The sequence below is a fragment of the Amphibalanus amphitrite genome, unplaced genomic scaffold (genome assembly GCF_019059575.1).
Source record: "Amphibalanus amphitrite isolate SeventyFive unplaced genomic scaffold, NRLGWU_Aamphi_draft 000852F_arrow, whole genome shotgun sequence".
Lineage (NCBI taxonomy): Eukaryota > Metazoa > Arthropoda > Thecostraca > Balanomorpha > Balanidae > Amphibalanus > Amphibalanus amphitrite.
Window position 1 is genome coordinate 2,240 of NW_024882346.1, and position 18,481 is coordinate 20,720.

Sequence of the window (18,481 nt, forward strand, 5' to 3'; positions counted from 1 at the left end):
ATATGTTACAAATAAATATACTATCATGACTGTGTAAACTCTTACTTTTAAGCACACACGTCACTTAATGCCGTGGCCAAGGTCGCGGCATTCGTACGCCAGAACTGCCCATCACGTCAACAGTATGGCGTCATGACATGACGTCAGCCGTGCTGCTATCACCAGTGAAACAGGGCCCAGACGTAGCTATATTATCTATGTTGATTTGCACTTGCCAAACTGATGATGTAAAGCAAAAGATGAAACATGAAAATTTCAATTCTGAATGCAAAATGTATTTTGATGAAAAAATGTACCAATAAGAATACCAGCCAACACTTCTACAAAGGCCCTGTTTCACGGGCACTAGCAACGCGCTGCAAACGCTTTTCACGAGCTGACGTCATATGGTCACGTGACACTAAGGGCGGTTTGTGTCATCCGTCAGCTCCTTCATAGCTGCGAATGGAACAGAGTTGCCGATACATTTGCATTCAAGGCGACAGCAACTCTGTTCCATTCGCAGCTATGAAGAAGCTCACGGATGACACAACCCGTCCTTAGTGTCACCCACGTGACCATTGACGTCAGCTCGCAAAAAGCGCTGCTAGGGCCCATGAAACAGGGCCCAGAATGCACAAGACCTGGACTTAGCTGTTAAAGAATTACATTCTTTTCTAAATAAATAGCCACTGTGTAATACCTTATTGTTATGTAACAAAAGGAAACAAATATGAACGCCTTATGAAACGAGAGGAAACATAAATATGAACGATTTTCTTCCAATATATTTGCATTGAACTCAGTGAAATATAGGTAATAAAAATGAGGGTGCATCGGAGAGGATATTGATATTCACGGCTTGGTCTCACCTTTATTATGCTAACTATGAACATTAATAGGGCATTTCCAGGCAAGGTGGGTCGGTCAATGCCATACCTACCTGACCAACTAAATAAAAACGAATTTCACCGAACTGTGCTTCGATAATGCAAAAACATAATTATAAAACCAAATGAAAACAAAACCTTACGGAGTTTGTTACTCAGCCTTGGGTCTCCTAACGCACAAAATTAATTGGACGCTGAACGAGGACTGTGACGTTTGCGCCTCTATATTCAATAAAGATGTGAACTTTCCCACACTTGTGTCCGTTATTATAAATTTATAGGTAGTACTATTTGTAAATAATAGTTTCAATGCTTAAAACTTCTCGTTAAACATAACTATCTCAACCCAGTTTTGTCAAACGTCACTGAAATCAAGGCCATACTGAAATAAGCAGCGAGTGCCCACTCCAGGCTCTACCGGTATCCGAAGAGCCTGGCGGTCTTCTCAGCTCAGTGTACGTATTGGGCGAATACGCCCCGGAAACGGTAGAGCATTTTTCTACCAGGAGACTCCACTCAATGCTTGCACGTGATTGGCTGCCGCTATTCCAATCGAAGCAACGTGATTGGCTGGCGGCATCTCCACTCGAAGCAACACGATCCAGCGCCACGGAGCGCCAAAGCTGGGGAACATTAGTGTTGCCAGCGGGGGAACTCCAAACGGGAAAGAGGGAAGGAGAAAGAAAAGATTTTGTAATACATTTCGGCCCAATGTAAGGCACTCATTCTCAACTACGAGCATCCAAGAGCTCACTGAGTCAATATCGTCGCCCTCCCTTAATTCCGTCGGGAGATATTCCACGCGAAAGCCATGGTTCCTTTCTTGTGATCGGGAGGTATCAATTGAAGTCTTTGATGATAGTTTCCTATGCTGGGGAATGGGCGTTGCAGTCTCTCCCTCGACCAATCAGAGGGCGGAACCGATCGACGATCTACCGGTTCCGAGTCTGGTGGAGCAGTGGACCTCTTATGAGCTTTAGCAAAAGGTGCTGGAGATGCCGGAGATGCGTATGCTCTACTGAAGCAAGATTCAGTCGTATCGGTAGAATGCATCCCGGAGCCAGCAAATGTAAACAAACGTTGGACAAAGCACGTGAGTCTGGCGAACATACGGCGCCAAGTGTAGGTCATTAATTTTTTTACATTAATGGCATGCATGGGCAGTGTTATGCTGAATATATTTATGTTGAAAGTCTTGAAAGTGGGTAGAGAAGAAGGTACCTTGTCAGTATCGATTTCTGTTTCAGTTTTGCATCGACATTGTTAGAGGTTCCAACGTATTTGATTGGTATCACCGGAGTTGTCATAATGATAAGGTTTGCATGGAGGATGTCAAATAAAAGGACATTACATTTTAGTCAAAATAAATGCATTGTTCATAGGTTTATTAATATGATTTAATTTTATTGAGAGCAAGCATTTTTGAAATAATTACACTGTTTAAGCTTAAAACAGTAGACGCCTAAAACATGGAAATTTTATATGAAGGCCCTCTGAAGCACCGTACTACTGTTGACAGAAAACAATGGGGAAAAGTCACAAAGCCTTTGGACAAGCCATCTGGGCCCAGCGCCTGAAAAAATTCGCACAACAAAAATGCTGGACGCCGGACATGGGCAGCAGGCCCGGTCCGAGACAGCCAAGGGCTGTCCTTGACCTGTATAACAAGGTGAGTTGGAGACATATTGAGCTTAGATCGCCTACCATCAATTGTTAACTTTCCGAAAAATCTACATTTTCTTAGTCTCTTATCTTAGTCTTCTTAGTCAGAGGTATACAGAGGTCTATGGTAATTGGTATGTATTATCATTAACATAATATATGATTGTATTTGTGTTTCAGGTCCAAAGATGCCCACGGCAGTGCGGCAGCCAGCAGCCGCTGACCTTCCGGGGGGTGGCTGCGCTGCAAAGAGGCTGTAACTGACTGGACTGCACAGTGTAAGAGCAGACAATTCATGGAGAACTTCTTGATGCCTAGTTCCCATATACTTGTGGTTTTAAATGACTTCTTTTTGGTACAGGGATGCAAACATACACCATAGAGTATGAGAAAGCCCTTATGAACTCATGTTCACATGTGTTTGATTAAATTATTTTTTTTTAAGAGAATCCTGCTCAATACGCATACCATAACAGTGCAGCCATTTTTCAGTGAGTAACTAGGTCTCATTCTTTTTCAGAGCCCCAGTCATCATGCACCATTCTTGCATCCTCACTAGAATGTCAGCTGTGACTGGGTGGTCCTATTTGATGCTTCTAATCACTATTTCTGACTAATTTATTTGCTTGGTGTTGGACATGTCGCTGTTTTGCTGTTTTGCTGTTGTTTTTTTTTGGGGGTGGTGGATGGCTTGGACAATAGCACAGTATAGTATTTTGAGTACATCTGTGGTGTCCTGGGCTGAGAGTTGTACCTATTACTTATAAAGGTGTGCTGTGTTGTTGCACAGGTCCCCAGGCTTAGTGCTGGTGCTTGCGAGCTAACACAACAGTGCAATGGTGTGGTGGCTGGTTAACTTATGTTCACAAGTTTGTTTTATCCCATTTATTGTTAACCTCACTGCTTTTCATGACATTTTTATTTCCTTGGTTTTGCAAATGCTTTGCTTGGGCTGCATACTTAGAGCATGATGGTCATGATGGTGGCTGAATTCAGTACGCTGAGCTGCATCCAACCCATGCTCTAGGACCCCCATGACAGGGCTGGGATCCAGCGGATCCGGCAATATGTTGAGTCCGGCCGTCTGGCGGAGCTGAGGCAGCGCCCCAACATCCAGCCCAATCTGCAGCTTGAGCGGCATGCTGCAGGCCAGGTAATTATAAACATAATATGTCATTGCCACCCAAACTGGCTGTTCACTTGTGTTGTTTGCTCTTAGAGTACCTCATTGTGTGGGCATTTCTTGTTCTTTGCTGCCAAAACATGATTACGGAGCGAACGAAGCGAGCGGAGTCTTTCGTAGATTAACGGAAATTTATGGGTATGAGCGGCCGGCCGGCCGGCCGTGCGGACGCTTTTGCGAGGCTTACATATATCTCAGCAACCACTTGACCGATTTACCTGCGGTAATTTTTGTAGGGTAGCTTCATTCCTTCTTCCAAGCAGACATGGGCATGGATCCCAGACAACCAATCACGAAAATCGAGATGGTCATTAGATGCATGTGGATGATCCCTTATGTAGGTGCCACGTGCAAAAAGAAGAGGTGTCAGTTTTGTAATAGTTGCAATACCGTAGCTTCGTGCAACTTTGGCCCACTTTTTTCGTTGAGCCTCAATAATTAAGTCATCTTTTATGTACAATGTTAAGCAACATGGTCTGGATAGAGGTCACCCCTTTTCCAGGCATGGGCCAAAGTTGCCCTTGGTGGCCAAAGTTGCACGAAACTACGGTATCTCGGTAACTACTCGGCCGATTGCGCTAAAAGTTGGCATGTAGGTAGGCACCCACTATGCAATGCATATCCATGTGCCAGAGTTGGGGTGCTGCTGCACGTGCGCACGTGCAGGGGTCGATTCCAGATCTCGAGAACGGCTGGACCGATGGCGCTCAAATTTGGTACGTGGTTAGGGACCGGTTAGTAGGGTGCCGTGCAAAAGTCAGTTGGGACCCATTTTGCACGTGCGCACGTGCAGGGTGCCGCTTCCAGATCTCGAGAACGGCTGGGCCGATTGTGCTCAAATTTGGCACATCGCTAGAGACCGGTTAGTAGGGTGCCGTGCACAACTCAGTTGGAGGTACCCCCTCGCAATTTCGCACGTGCAAGGCTCACCCTCTCGCTCGCTCCGTTAGTCGCCCCAAAAGGCGTTATACTGGTTATCTAATATCGCTTGGCAATGACACAATAGAAACCTGAAGGGTGGTCGAAAGCCTTCTGGAATAGGGTTAAGCTAAGCACTTTATCCTGTATCTCATTAATACTTAATTCTATTCTTTTCCAGGGACTACAGCCAGCGACCTCCACTTCCAGGCCTTCCTGATCGATGGTCTGGTTAGATGGAACGCGGATCGTCACCTGGCGGCGATCGGACAGGACAGCGCCCGCGAGGTCCGGTGCTACGGACGAGTACAGGGTGCTACGACGGCCGGATACGGGCAGCCGTCATCGACCTGTCGCAGAGGGTGCTCAAGAGGGACCTAGTCACCAGAAGCGAGCCTCTTCGATACACGGGTAAAAAGTCGCATGCTACAGTCACACAAATTATACAGTACAAAAACTGCCAACTAATGCCAATGATCGAATGCAGTTAAGTCCGCTAGCCTCCATTGAATTTGAACTTATGAAAAGGTTGCCGCTGCCGCGACAACCGATCAGCTAAAATTATTTACTACCTAATACCTATATACATAAAACGAACTTACGTACCAAGAGTCCAAGACGTGTCAAGTTGTCACAAGTCGTGAAACATAATGTTTCACACATGCTTCTGTTTACATTCAGGTGAGCTCGTCGGGGTCGCCTACCTGTACGGACAGGGCCGTAGGCTCGACGAGTACAGGGTGGGTGACCCCGACACGCAGCACGGCGAGGATGACGATGTTGGCGATGACCTCGACGAGGGATTCGAGGACGTCGAGGACATCTTCGTGACCGACGCGTACGATGGTCTCGAAATGCCAGTAAGTTAATTAAAGAGTACCGGAGGGTGTGTCGACAGAGGTGTTTTTCTCACAGATTCGCGTTAGACAAAGATATAAAGTGGCGCGAGCATGCCAAAACATTAGCCCTGCAGTTGGTTTTGCGTAATAGTGCGATTTGACGAGGCTCGTGCGGGTCGAAGTTACAGCGAAAAAGTCGCAGTCGACGGTGCTGCCACCTACATTGCCAATAACGGACACTATCATATCGTGATAATTGGGGTAGTTTCAAATGAGAAATGACTTCTATTTTTGTTCAAACTGCTTTAGAAGAAATGAAACAATTCGGAAACATACATTTTTCCCAAATATCGCGTTCCATTTTTTCCTGTTGAGTTGTTAGGAAAGTGGTAAATTTCAAGGTTGACGGCTAAAAAACGAAACAGGAGGAACAGAGCAGGAATCACGAAGACGTGTGCCGCGCCGATGCTGTAGCCTGTAGATAAGGGGTGAGCAACAGAACCAGCATACCTAACGATTTTGATTAGTGATAGATATTTTTCTCTAAATGAAAGACTATTAGTAACTCAGGCAAGCCCTCTAATATAGGTATCGACAGGGTTGCGGTAAAAGGTACAATCGATGGCACATTACAATTATTCTGAGTTGGGAAACAACACTCTTCAGATACCTACCATCAACAACCTCACTATCTCCTATATGGGAGCTATATCATCTGATTCCAGCGCCCTGAAAACAAACAGGTTATCACCAAATATCTCTGTATTAGCGCCTACCGATATATGCTGAATGACGCTATCAATACCCGACATTTGTAAAAGGTGATTCGCCACACAGACCGCCGGCGTCTGAGGGGTTGAATCAGTGAGCCAGATTGCCAGCGACTCACCGCTGAACTACCGGGCATAACAAAACGGACGATGCGACATGACTCAGAGATCATCACAGACGCGACGGTAAGCCGCCAACAGCTCCTCTGATGTTTGCTTTAAAAATGTTGGCCAAAATTTAAGATCGATGTAATCTAGTGCTAATATTTGGGTTTTCGGTTTTCTAATTCCCTCTATTTCGCGTATTGCTTGAAAATAGCTAGAAGGTTTCTTTTCACCGATAGCAAGTGATTTAGTTCAAAAGATTGGTGGTGCTGCTACTGGCAACATTATTGGCGCAATATAACCGTTCTTTAGTCACCGTGTCAATAATATTGACACAGTGAATGACCACCGACTCTCACTGAATGTATCTTCCTGTTCCGCAGGAAGCTGAGCTGTGACTGACTGGCCATTACGTGTCATCAGTTCGGCCAGTAGCGGCGGAATACCTTCAATTAAGAGGGGCACTGCCGACTTTTGGTCCCATATTCTTTCTATGCAACGCCCATAGGGCTAATGTTAAAATGCCAAAATCAAAGGGGGCACGGTGCCGCGGTGCCCTCCCCGTTCCGTCGCCTATGAGTTCGGCTTGACAAGGGAACCGCGAGGTGGCAGATAGCGATATTACGTATCTGAACGAGGGTTCCGCACGAGATTAGATGGCCTTCGGTTACATTTGTCGTTGCGTCTGTGATGATCTCTGAGTCATGTCGCATCGTCCGTTTTGTTATGCCCGGTAGTTCAGCGGTGAGTCGCTGGCAATCTGGCTCACTGATTCAACCCCTCAGACGCCGGCGGTCTGTGTGGCGAATCACCTTTTACAAATGTCAGGTATTGATAGCGTCATTCAGCATATGTCGGTAGGCGCTAATACAGAGATTTTTGGTGATAACCTGTTTGTTTTCAGGGCGCTGGAATCAGATGATATAGCTCCCATATAGGAGATAGTGAGGTTGTTGATGGTAGGTATCTGAATAGTGTTGTTTCCCAACTCAGAATAATTGTATTGTGCCATCGATTGTACCTTTTACCGCAACCCTGTTGATACCTATATTAGAAGGCTTGCCTGAGTTACTAATAGTCTTTCATTTAGAGAAAAATATCTATCACTAATCAAAATCGTTAGGTATGCTGGTTCTGTTGCTCACCCCTTATCTACAGGCTACAACATCGGCGCGGCACACGTCTTGGTGATTCCTGCTCTGTTCCTCCTGTTTCGTTTTTTAGCCGTCAACCTTGAAATTTACCACTTTCCTAACAACTCAACAGGAAAAAATGGAACGCGATATTTGGGAAAAATGTATGTTTCCGAATTGTTTTATTTCTTCTCAAGCAGTTTGAACAAAAATAGAAGTCATTTCTCATTTGAAACTACCCCAATTATCACGATATGATAGTGCCCGTTATTGGCAATGTAGGTGGCAGCACCGTCCACTGCGACTTTTTCGCTGTAACTTCGACCTGCCCGAGCCTCGTCAAATCGCATTTACGCAAAACCAACGGCAGGGCTAGTGTTTTGGCATGCTCGCGCCACTTTTTATCTTTGTCTAACGCGAATCTGCGACTATCGACACACCCACTACCCAAAACATAACAATATGATTAAAAATTAAAGCTAAATGCAACTACTTCAATTTTGCGATATACTGCACCCTTTGATGGATGTTATTTACCCTATTACTTTCTGCATCCCAAATGAAGCAAGCATATAACTTATTTCATAGGTGTACAGGTAACTTAGGATCGCGAAACATACTGAGCTCATGACTACATCGCTTGTGTTTCAGCTTCAGACGCCTCTCCCGGCCGCTCCCGTCGGAGTCCCCAGCCTCGCCGCCGCCGGACCTCAGGGACCCGCTACCGCCCGAGTCCCCAGCTCCGCCGACGCTGGGCCTCAGAGTCCCGCCGACGCTGGGCCTCAGAATCCCGCCGCCGGACCTCAGAGTCCCGCCGCCGCTGCAGCTCCGGGCTCCGCCGCCGCTGCAGCCGCAGCCGCCGTCGCTGGAGCTCCGGGCCCGGCCGCCGCTGCAGCTCCGGGGCCCGCTGCTGCTGCAGCCGCCGCAGCTGCACCTTCAGGACCGGGCTCCGCTACCGCTGCCGCTGCAGCCCCGCGGCCTGCTGCCGCTGCAGCTCCGGGGCCCGCTGCCGCTGCGGCTCGGGGGCCCGCTGCTGCTGCAGCCGCCACAGCTGCTGCTCCGGGGCCCGCTGCAGCCGCAGCCGCCGCAGCTGCAGCCTCGTGGCCCGCCGCCGCTAGAGCTCACAACCTCTCACGGGTAGGTAGTCAGCCTCGTTTGATCTAAGGACGGGACTTCTCAGTCATTCAGACCGTTTTGAGTCCAATCAAATAAAACCATTAAGCTCCCCAGGATTGGAAGTGATCACCTGCGACCTCAAAAGTTTCCATAGTTACACTTCCAGTAGCGATATGCAAATCAGCGTTAATTCAGACAGCTAATTGCTCGCTTACATAGTCCCGTGTGTTCCACCTCAAACGGATGAATGGTCCATCAGTTAGCTATACACCGGGCGCAAGCACATATTAATCATGCCAATCACCCTGAGCGCTAAATTCGCCCGTTCTACTTTCAGCATGGTAACCAGCCTCCACCGGCTCCTCCTGCCGTCGACGCTGCCAGCTGGTCACCAGCTGACGCACAGCCGGACCTGGAGGGACGCAGCTCACCCGGCCCTGGTGCAGTAGTGGCCGCCGCTCAGTCGCCCGCCATCCCACTGACGCCAGACTGGGCAGCCGAGGGTCTTCCGGAGGTGCGGCTGCTTCGAGTTGCTTCGACCTTTCTGTTTCACTCGGGATCTTTTTTTCTTCTTAATTATGAAATTAGGTATCTCGGCTGACACGAGTGTAAATGCACCCCGGCCCGGTCACACCAGTCTGCTATAAAAGGATAAATCGTCTGTTCTCAGCACGGCGTTTAGCTGCTGTCGGCTCCTCCGACTACCGCCGGAGCCCCTGGCCCGGTCCCTGCCGGCGTCCCGGGCACAGCCACCGCGCCACCCACCGTCGCTGGCTCCGCCACCACCTCAAGTTTCGGGAACCGCGACCCGGCTCGCCAGGTATGTTGTAACTTGTCTCACAATCAAATTGCTTTAACTGTAAGTGCACAAAATGCATGTTCTGATGTGTTCATGAAGGTGACATGCTCTTGTCAGACACCCTCGTTTTCCATGTATGTTTTAAGGACGTGACCGGCCCCGACCACCAGCCGGGGTACGCCGAGTGCCACCGCCTGGCGCAGGTGCTCGTCGGCCTAGACTGCTCGCGGGGGTATGTCGCCGACGAAGAGGCCGAGTCCATCGTCCACCTGTGGCACCAGCTATCCGCCGGCGACAGAGCCAAGGTGGCGGCCTCCCCGCGGTACCAGCACCGGCTGACGACTGGCCGGTTTAAACAGCCGAAGACCAGTCGGCTGTCTGGTGTCGTGCCGGGCGTGCACAGCGCACGGAGGTAAGGATCCCGCATTTTAAAATAGGACTATCATTGTAAGCGTTGTTCTCAAATGAAACACCATCGGGCAGAATAATTGGGGTTTGCACGCATATTATTGGAACTATTAAATTATGTCATATTTATTAAAAGGCAATAAAAGTGAGATATTGTCCATGCTGGTAGGATTTTGTACGCATGTTAGTCACAACCTGGACATGCTGATGTGATGAAAAAGAAATACGAAACGCGTCCACGTCATCACATAATTTAATTATTGATTTTCACGAAACACAACTTGCATACTGCTTGCCAGGGACCTTCAATTTGGAAGGTATGTCCAACGTGTGCTCCGTAGAATTTCGTAGAACACATGTGAAAGTGAACTTAATGATGGATTTCTATTTGACAGAGTCTCACTCAAGCGAGGAGCGGTTCCCGCGCAACGACCCGACTTGAACCGGCTCGCTGAGACGGTCGTCCGCCTGCTCTGCGAGCGGTACCGAAACCCCAGGCGCAGCGGAGGGTCGGTCCAGTCGCGCTGGGCGCAGATCCTGGCCCACCACTCCAGCCTGCGGGACATTCTCCTCAAATGTCCCGCAATCACCCAGCGGACTGGAGTCAACCTGGCGGCTCTGAACCAGCACACGCTCACGTCCTGGTGAGTTATATGTTCGCTCGATCCTGCAGATGCAGAGACTTGATAGAATGTCCAGTGTCCATCCTCTCATTAATAATGGTGTAAGATATGTTATAAAAATACTACCATCATATTCGCCCGTGTGCGGCTTTACTGCTGGGGGGGGGGGGGGGGCGGACCCGTTCATTACCTGATTTTGCTAAATTTATCAGCGAGTGTTAAAGCCAGAACAATACACGCATTCAGTGTTGTAACAATTACGTTTCACAATACTTCTGAGTATCAGAAAATTAAAATTGTTCGCACTGGGAAACCGGCGCGCATCTACCGCATGGTCTTCCTACTGAGGACGCCAATGCTGACGGGATACATCCAGACTCTGTCCCTAAATGCGCTGAACCGAGTTGGGATGAGGCGGTGAGATGCAAGTCGACATCCTGAGAGATCGGAGCGTCAAAAGAGGAGCTCTGGAATACAAGGACCCCAACGAACATTTCAATCAACAGTATAAAGTAAACCCCTCAATTTTTGTTTTTGTTTCGCCGCCAGGTTCAACGAGCACCAGAAGGAGACGGAGCGGAGAGCTCTTCTCCAGGGCGTGCAGCTGCCGCCAGCCCGTCCGATCGCCGCAGTCGCCCTGCCAGCACCGGCGCCGCGGCTGATGCAGGTGCAGGTGGTGCGGGTGGACTGTCGCCGCCCACCGCACCACTTCGTCCTGCCTGCCGACACGGTCGGACAGGCGCAGACCCGCCGTCGCCCGGCCGAGGACACCGGCCACGACACCGCCGCCAAGAGGCCCTACACGCGCCGGCAGCCCACCAACACCTGCGGCCAGTGCAAAGGCGCTCTGACGGCGGACACGGGGCACAGACGGGGGAAGGGCGGCCCAAGCCGAAACAAGGTTTTCTGTCCCGTTGCCAACCCTGATCTAACATACGATCAGTGGTTGGCAAAGTTCAAGTGAGGAGTATGTCTTGTACCTATGTATGTATGTCTTGTCTATGTTTTGTGTCCTGTATGCCTGGCAAGTCCAACGCCAGACACCGGCGGAACTGCTTCAGGGCCGCTCTCTCCGGCCGCAGCTCAGGCGCTGCGGCCCCCCCCCCCCCATGATCGCCGCTGGCGCCACCTTTCGGCGCCCCGCCGCCGTCGATGGGGAGAAAAATAAACCAGATCTGACTTCGGATGCCGTCATGGTGTTTGTGTGGCGTAGAACAACGACGATAATAGCGAGTTAAAACCGCCTGACACTGTTTCAGGGTTTGGCGTTTTTGTTCGTGAATGTTTGCTTGTTCCTTTGATACTTAGGTTTACGATTCCCTTCCTTCGTTTGTTTGTTTGGTCGTTAAACATTAAATATACCAGTGTATAATGCAGGCGTACTTCGTCCGGGTGAGGCATCGTAGTCCCTTCGTCCTCGCACCTAAGGTTCACGCTATTCAGGCATGCCAAAAACTTGACCTGTGTGTCTTCCAGGTAGGTATCACACATTCGTGCGCGGGTGGGTGCGTTGAATGCTAGTTAGATTATGCGACAGTGCAGCTAACAGCGACTTCGGACAGCTTCCACGGTCGCAGAACACGGCAGGCAAACTCACTTAAGGCACCGGCCATTCGCTCGAAGCCCGGGCGCCGTCGATTTTGTCGGATTCCACTGTATACCCAACGCATTTATCCTAAGCAATACAATTAATGGTGCAAAGTAGCTGCAGCACGGCATGGGTAGCTTTCATATTCTGTCAATTAACCCGCGCCGGGCCGGTGCTCCGCGACTTCCACGCCGGGCCGGGAGGGGGGGTCTGAACTCTGAACCCCCCCCCCCCGTCTAACTCGGCTCCTGGGCCACGTAGCGAGACGCAGTAAGCGGCATTCGAAAGAACGCCAAAAATAACACTTCGGTCATTTTTAGATCAGGTCAAAGCTCGGGGCCCTGTTTCACCGGTGATAGCAGCACGCTGCTATCACACGTGTCAAATTGGGTTTCCATGGAAACATCAACAAACCATGACGCCGTCAATCTGTGTGATGTCATCAAATATTGCTGCTAACATCTTTACGGCCGTGCGATCAGACAAATGTTATCAAACGCATTCAACGAGACAGCAACTCTGTTCCAAACGCAGCTCACGGATTACACGAAACGTCAGTAGTGTGACCTCATCACATTACGTCAGCTCGCGCGAAACCATTACGTCACCGGCGAAACAGGGCCCAGGTCGCCAGAGGCCATCAAAGGTAACATTTTGTCCATTTCAACAATTTTGGAAACTGCCAGCGGCTAACTTGGGAACCGATAGAGCTACAGCGGCGCGGAAAAGCGCATTCGATAGCTCTTTTAATGCTATTTTGCCATAATGTCCCCAGATTTGACCTCGGAAAAGCGCATTCGATAGCTCTTTTAACGCGATTTCGCAATAATGTCCTCAGATTTGACCTCAGGTCAACGGTTTAGCCTCCAGAGGGCAAGAACTCCAAAAATGGCGGTTTTATGAAAAACATTTTTCTGCAATAACTTTTGACTCAGGGAAAAGACGACATTTAATTTGCCAGCGCATCGTGTTCCCCTCGTCGAGACGCGTCGAAAGAATTATAATTTAACCTTGTAAGGTCATTTTGAAAATGTGACCTCAGGTCAAAGTCATGGCCTGACCGGAAAAGGTCATGTTGCATATCAGTCGATCCGTATCGTCGAGCTTAACACATCTGAGGTGTTCTCATCGCTCTAGCTGTCTCTATCAAAAGTTATTGTCAGAGAAAACTCCTGGGGGCCTGATATGACCTGATATGACCTCTGGGTCAAAAGGAGGGGTCACAGGTGCCATTTTTCGGTTCAGCTTGTCGAGTTTACCGGTAACACGATGTTTGAGAATGTTTGGAATGACGTTCGTCCAAAAAAGGCGCCTTTCAATTATCTCCCATTAACTTACCTGAAATGGAGAGGTCGCAAAATTGGCCTGACCTTAGGTCACCAATATCAAAATTCCGAGATATGCATTTTGTATACACTGTTACTATTATCAATCGCTGAAAGTTTCAAGGTGATCGTTTGGTCGTTACAGATATGACGAGGATTCTAACTTTTCTGAGGTGCTTGAGTTACCTGGGTCTGAAATTTTCACATGTGCGGAAAAGATGCATGAACAGGTGTACCAAAAATGGCGGCGCAGCGCCGCCGCTTTCGATATATCTGCGAAAAACCGCAAGAGGGTAACACCCAACCCCCGGCCCGGCGCGGATTAATTTAAGGTTATTTTTGTATGACTGAAGCTGATGTCCACATGGTTTTCAAAGGGTAAATATCGCTGCTTTGAAGCTTTCCATGTTTCTTTCATGAAGCTTTCCAGGCAGTCATTTTTGAAAATGACTGCTACCAGTCAATGGAGGAAAAAAAGAACAACTTATATCAATTATGGAGATATAGAAATAGCAAATGAACGCCAAAGAGGAAGATCACAAGAATCGATAGAATATCAGACGAAGATAATACGGAAGGGGTGGCGTTGCAAAGGCAACACCCCGAGAAAAATCTGATCTGATCTGATGTTTTTCAATATCCTGAATCCAAGAATGATACTCATTAGTGCAAGGAGTATCATGATAATCCATTGAGGGGAGGTCACCCAACCCTAACTCATCAGACCCAACCCATCCTGGGCTTATGCAAAGGTAGGTGAGGTGTTAGGTTTTGGGTGGGTGTAGGGTTGGGTTGTCAGGCTTGGTCAGGGTAAGTTTGGTTAAGTTAGGTTAGGTTGGATTAGGCTGAGCTTACTCAGATTTGCTAGGCAAGGTCAGGTAACTTCACTTCAATGAATTATAATGATACCTATTTGCTGCCAGACATGTGCATGGATCCGAGAAAATGGATCTGGGATCTGATCCCCCGAATACTGATCTCGGATCCGTCGGGACCATAGATCCAGCTCTGTAATTTATCGAGAGATCCATGGGGATCACAGATCCGAGTCTCATTTTTTGCTTGAGATCCAGTGAGATCATAGATCCTCACTTATTTTTTTGTTAAAACATATATAAAAAACTTGTTTCAAGTTTCAACTCACAAACGTTCTGTTTTAGTGATTTTATGTGATCGCACGTCATAATCCACAGTTTTGTGTCACTTATTGGCATAGAAACCCATTAAAACATGGTTTCAAATGTGGTACATGGTGGGATCCACTCAGATCATAGATCCATGTTCTTAATTTATCGTCAGATCATATGTCATAGATTCAAGATGTATTTTTCACACCGGATCCGGTGGGATCATAGATCCCAACCTGTACTTTGCTTCGACATCCACTGAGATCATAGATCCATTACTCGGATACATGCACATGTCTGTTTGCTGCACTTATTAACATTATTTTTGGGATCCCAAGTATTGAAAAACATGGAAAAGAGCAAATTTAATCTTGGAAAAATCTGGTGCTTTAGTGTTACAGTAATTTTCATCTTAACCCCACCATTCATTGCATTTGATGTGTTGTGTTTCATTGCAAAATGTTTGCTTGTTTTACATAGCATTTAATAAAGAAATTAAATCAACACAAATGAGACATTTACAAGTTGCAAGATCAAGGACATGCTGACTGGAAAACGTAATCATGGGCTCTGTCAATGGGGGGGGGGGGAGGAGTTGCAGGGGTTAAAGCCACCCAATAATTTTGCTTCTGCAATGCCAACCAATAGGTAGTGATGCATTTACGGATCCAACCCCCCAATCCTGAGAATGTGTCAGAGCGCCCAAGTGGAATGAATATATGCTGCTCAAAATGAACTTTTCATAAACAACAGTTGATCATAAAACAGTGACTTTTAACAAATTTCAAGGCTTTTGGGTCAGAACTTTAAAATGGCTTAAGATATTTTGCTCAAATGCCAACCAATTAGGTACCTATGCTTTAGTGCAGGGTACATAATAAGTGCCTACTGCCTAAGCTGGAACCTGAGATATACCTAAGCCAAAAGCAAAGAAGCTCCGGGTGGGGTTACTTTCAGAAGTGCTCATGAATCAAAGTTATCCTGGCCTGTCAATACCCCTGGTTTTAAAGCAGCCCTGTTTTACAGTACAAAGTTTAAATATGTAAATAACATGTTAATGTGTAATGCCTGACACAATTTGTATGATAAAATCCAGGATTTCTTTGGTTGGCATTAACAGCAAAATAGGTACCAATACCTATAAACATCTTTGAGCCATATAAGATCAGGGCCCTGTTTCACCGGTGATAGCAGCACGCTGCTATCAAATTGCGCGAGCTGACGTAATGTGATGACGTCGTACTGCTGACGTAAGGGGCAATTCTGGCGCACGATTGCCGCAATATTGTTTTACGTCATCAACTAAATGGTCGAAGTTTAAGTCCAAATTTTCCTTAAACCCAACTTCTTTTAAATACATCATATTAAAAAATATATGTTACAAATAAATATACTATCATGACTGTGTAAACTCTTACTTTTAAGCACACACGTCACTTAATGCCGTGGCCAAGGTCGCGGCATTCGTACGCCAGAACTGCCCATCACGTCAACAGTATGGCGTCATGACATGACGTCAGCCGTGCTGCTATCACCAGTGAAACAGGGCCCAGACGTAGCTATATTATCTATGTTGATTTGCACTTGCCAAACTGATGATGTAAAGCAAAAGATGAAACATGAAAATTTCAATTCTGAATGCAAAATGTATTTTGATGAAAAAATGTACCAATAAGAATACCAGCCAACACTTCTACAAAGGCCCTGTTTCACGGGCGCTAGCAACGCGCTGCAAACGCTTTTCACGAGCTGACGTCATATGGTCACGTGACACTAAGGGCGGTTTGTGTCATCCGTCAGCTCCTTCATAGCTGCGAATGGAACAGAGTTGCCGATACATTTGCATTCAAGGCGACAGCAACTCTGTTCCATTCGCAGCTATGAAGAAGCTCACGGATGACACAACCCGTCCTTAGTGTCACCCACGTGACCATTTGACGTCAGCTCGCAAAAAGCGCTGCTAGGGCCCATGAAACAGGGCCCAGAATGCACAAGACCTGGACTTAGCTGTTAAAGAATTACATTCTTTTCTAAATAAATAGCCACTGTGTAATACCTTATTGTTATGTAACAAAAGGAAACAAATATGAACGCCTTATGAAACGAGAGGAAACATAAATATGAACGATTTTCTTCCAATATATTTGCATTGAACTCAGTGAAATATAGGTAATAAAAATGAGGGTGCATCGGAGAGGATATTGATATTCACGGCTTGGTCTCACCTTTATTATGCTAACTATGAACATTAATAGGGCATTTCCAGGCAAGGTGGGTCGGTCAATGCCATACCTACCTGACCAACTAAATAAAAACGAATTTCACCGAACTGTGCTTCGATAATGCAAAAAACATAATTATAAAACCAAATGAAAACAAAACCTTACGGAGTTTGTTACTCAGCCTTGGGTCTCCTAACGCACAAAATTAATTGGACGCTGAACGAGGACTGTGACGTTTGCGCCTCTATATTCAATAAAGATGTGAACTTTCCCACACTTGTGTCCGTTATTATAAATTTATAGGTATGTACTATTTGTAAATAATAGTTTCAATGCTTAAAACTTCTCGTTAAACATAACTATCTCAACCCAGTTTTGTCAAACGTCACTGAAATCAAGGCCATACTGAAATAAGCAGCGAGTGCCCACTCCAGGCTCTACCGGTATCCGAAGAGCCTGGCGGTCTTCTCAGCTCAGTGTACGTATTGGGCGAATACGCCCCGGAAACGGTAGAGCATTTTTTCTACCAGGAGACTCCACTCAATGCTTGCACGTGATTGGCTGCCGCTATTCCAATCGAAGCAACGTGATTGGCTGGCGGCATCTCCACTCGAAGCAACACGATCCAGCGCCACGGAGCGCCACAGGGACTACGGAACCGGCGTGGGCGCCATTTTCTATTTAATATAGCTGTTTCCTACATTCTCACTCGAATAGTGAAGTTCTACATACCTCAATCAATATCGATTTATGCCTCCGGGTCCCGTTGCATCCGCCATTTCGTCCTCAAATGCGCGCGGTTGTGTGACACTCCGGACTTGATTTTTTTACGAATCCGGCCGCTCTACTCACGCCTGTCGCCGGGGGCGCGCGGCACGCGGCGGCACCGCGCGCTATCGCCCGGCTCGCCGGGGCCGCCACTCGCCAGTCGCCGTCGGACTTGGTGGGGTGTGGGCCGCGTCGAACGCTGCGGCGCTCCGCTCGCTAAGTTCAGCAGCCAGTTGGTGGTCGGCGGACCGGACGTAACAGATACAGGTGAGTTGCTGCTCGTAAGTGTGCTGAATCGCTTGTGAAATGCTTGCTTGCTAAGCTTTCAGGATCAATCTCCTTGGTTTGGACTTTCGGAAGGCTTTCAAAGCCGTTATGGACCCGATCTCTTGGTTCCCGGGCTGATCAAAGGTCTTATACATTTGAACTTCAATCATTTGCTGCTATCGCTATGACCATCCAGGGGCTCCGCCACAGGGGGGTACGCGGGGTCCGGACCCCTCAATAATTTACCTGGGGGGTACAGTCCCCCCCCCCAATAGTCCGAATAGGGTGTAAGGTGCCTAATTAGCGACCCCCTTAATTTGAACCGTCTTTGCTCACGCTCTATGGGTGCCGCTGTACGTACTACTGGCTTGATTTTCGGAGAGATCGGTCGTTTTTTTATTAAAATCCATTCATTTTCTGCCCCAATATCCATTAATTTATTTGCACTGAGCCACAGCATTTGAGCAAACCCTTGCAAAAACCGCTAATAGGGAACTCGTCCCGATTAGCGACCGGGAAGGGTCGCTAATAAGTCTATGGGTTTTCCCATAATAAAAATGGCAAAAAATGCGACGCCTTTAAAGTTGAAATATGATTCCAAAAAGGCAACCTAGGTATACGCAAAACACTCAATCGTCGGAACAGGAGCGTTTATCCAACACCATTATGAAGGTGAAAACTGATCACGTGATGCACCAAAGGCAAAAATAAGGCGAAAACCCACATTTTGCGGGCATCTCGCATGATATTCGAGGCATG

The 18,481-nt window shown here is 47.6% G+C and overlaps 2 protein-coding genes and 1 long non-coding RNA gene across 7 annotated transcripts in view; all 3 read left to right on the forward strand.

The window, feature by feature from the left end:
- The first annotated feature begins 1,809 nt into the window (after positions 1-1,809).
- On the forward strand, positions 1,810-2,794 carry LOC122367129. Of its 2 annotated transcripts, none has more exons than XR_006254003.1 (3): positions 1,810-1,962; positions 2,389-2,538; positions 2,712-2,794. It is a non-coding gene; the product is annotated as an uncharacterized LOC122367129 (long non-coding RNA). The 2 variants fall into 2 exon arrangements; XR_006254004.1 differs by lacking the exon at positions 1,810-1,962 and adding an exon at positions 2,002-2,093.
- Positions 2,795-2,796: 2 nt separating this feature from the next.
- Positions 2,797-11,806, forward strand: LOC122367130 (skin secretory protein xP2-like). Of its 3 annotated transcripts, XR_006254005.1 has the most exons (9): positions 3,028-3,684; positions 4,814-5,043; positions 5,314-5,492; positions 8,131-8,616; positions 8,933-9,109; positions 9,266-9,415; positions 9,541-9,806; positions 10,198-10,446; positions 10,975-11,806. XR_006254005.1 is itself a non-coding variant. In XM_043339951.1 (6 exons), the coding sequence occupies exons 3-6, from the start codon at positions 4,869-4,871 to the stop codon at positions 9,194-9,196; spliced, it is 1,104 nt and encodes a 367-aa protein (XP_043195886.1). In that variant the 5' UTR covers positions 2,797-2,809; positions 3,052-3,684; positions 4,814-4,868; the 3' UTR covers positions 9,197-9,235. The 3 variants fall into 3 exon arrangements, 2 of the variants coding, with proteins under 2 accessions (XP_043195886.1, XP_043195887.1); XM_043339951.1 differs by lacking the exons at positions 9,266-9,415; positions 9,541-9,806; positions 10,198-10,446; positions 10,975-11,806 and adding an exon at positions 2,797-2,809 and having other exon boundaries at positions 3,052-3,684; positions 8,933-9,235; XM_043339952.1 differs by lacking the exons at positions 9,266-9,415; positions 9,541-9,806; positions 10,198-10,446; positions 10,975-11,806 and having other exon boundaries at positions 8,933-9,236.
- Positions 11,807-17,300: 5,494 nt separating this feature from the next.
- Positions 17,301-18,481, forward strand: part of LOC122367122 (putative polypeptide N-acetylgalactosaminyltransferase 9) — an 89,145-nt gene continuing 87,964 nt past the window's right edge. For both annotated transcript variants that reach the window (XM_043339938.1, XM_043339939.1), the window contains exon 1: positions 17,301-17,722. The gene's annotated coding sequence lies outside the window, so the exon portion shown is untranslated. The remainder of the gene's footprint in view (positions 17,723-18,481) is intronic.

Coding starts and splice junctions, on each gene's coding strand:
- LOC122367130 (XM_043339951.1), top strand. CDS start 4,869: ATGGAACGCGGATCGTCACCTGGCGGCGATCGGACAGGACAGCGCCCG. Junction 5,493..8,130: donor ACGATGGTCTCGAAATGCCA/GTAAGTTAATTA, acceptor CTTGTGTTTCAG/CTTCAGACGCCTCTCCCGGC. Junction 8,617..8,932: donor GAGCTCACAACCTCTCACGG/GTAGGTAGTCAG, acceptor TTCTACTTTCAG/CATGGTAACCAGCCTCCACC.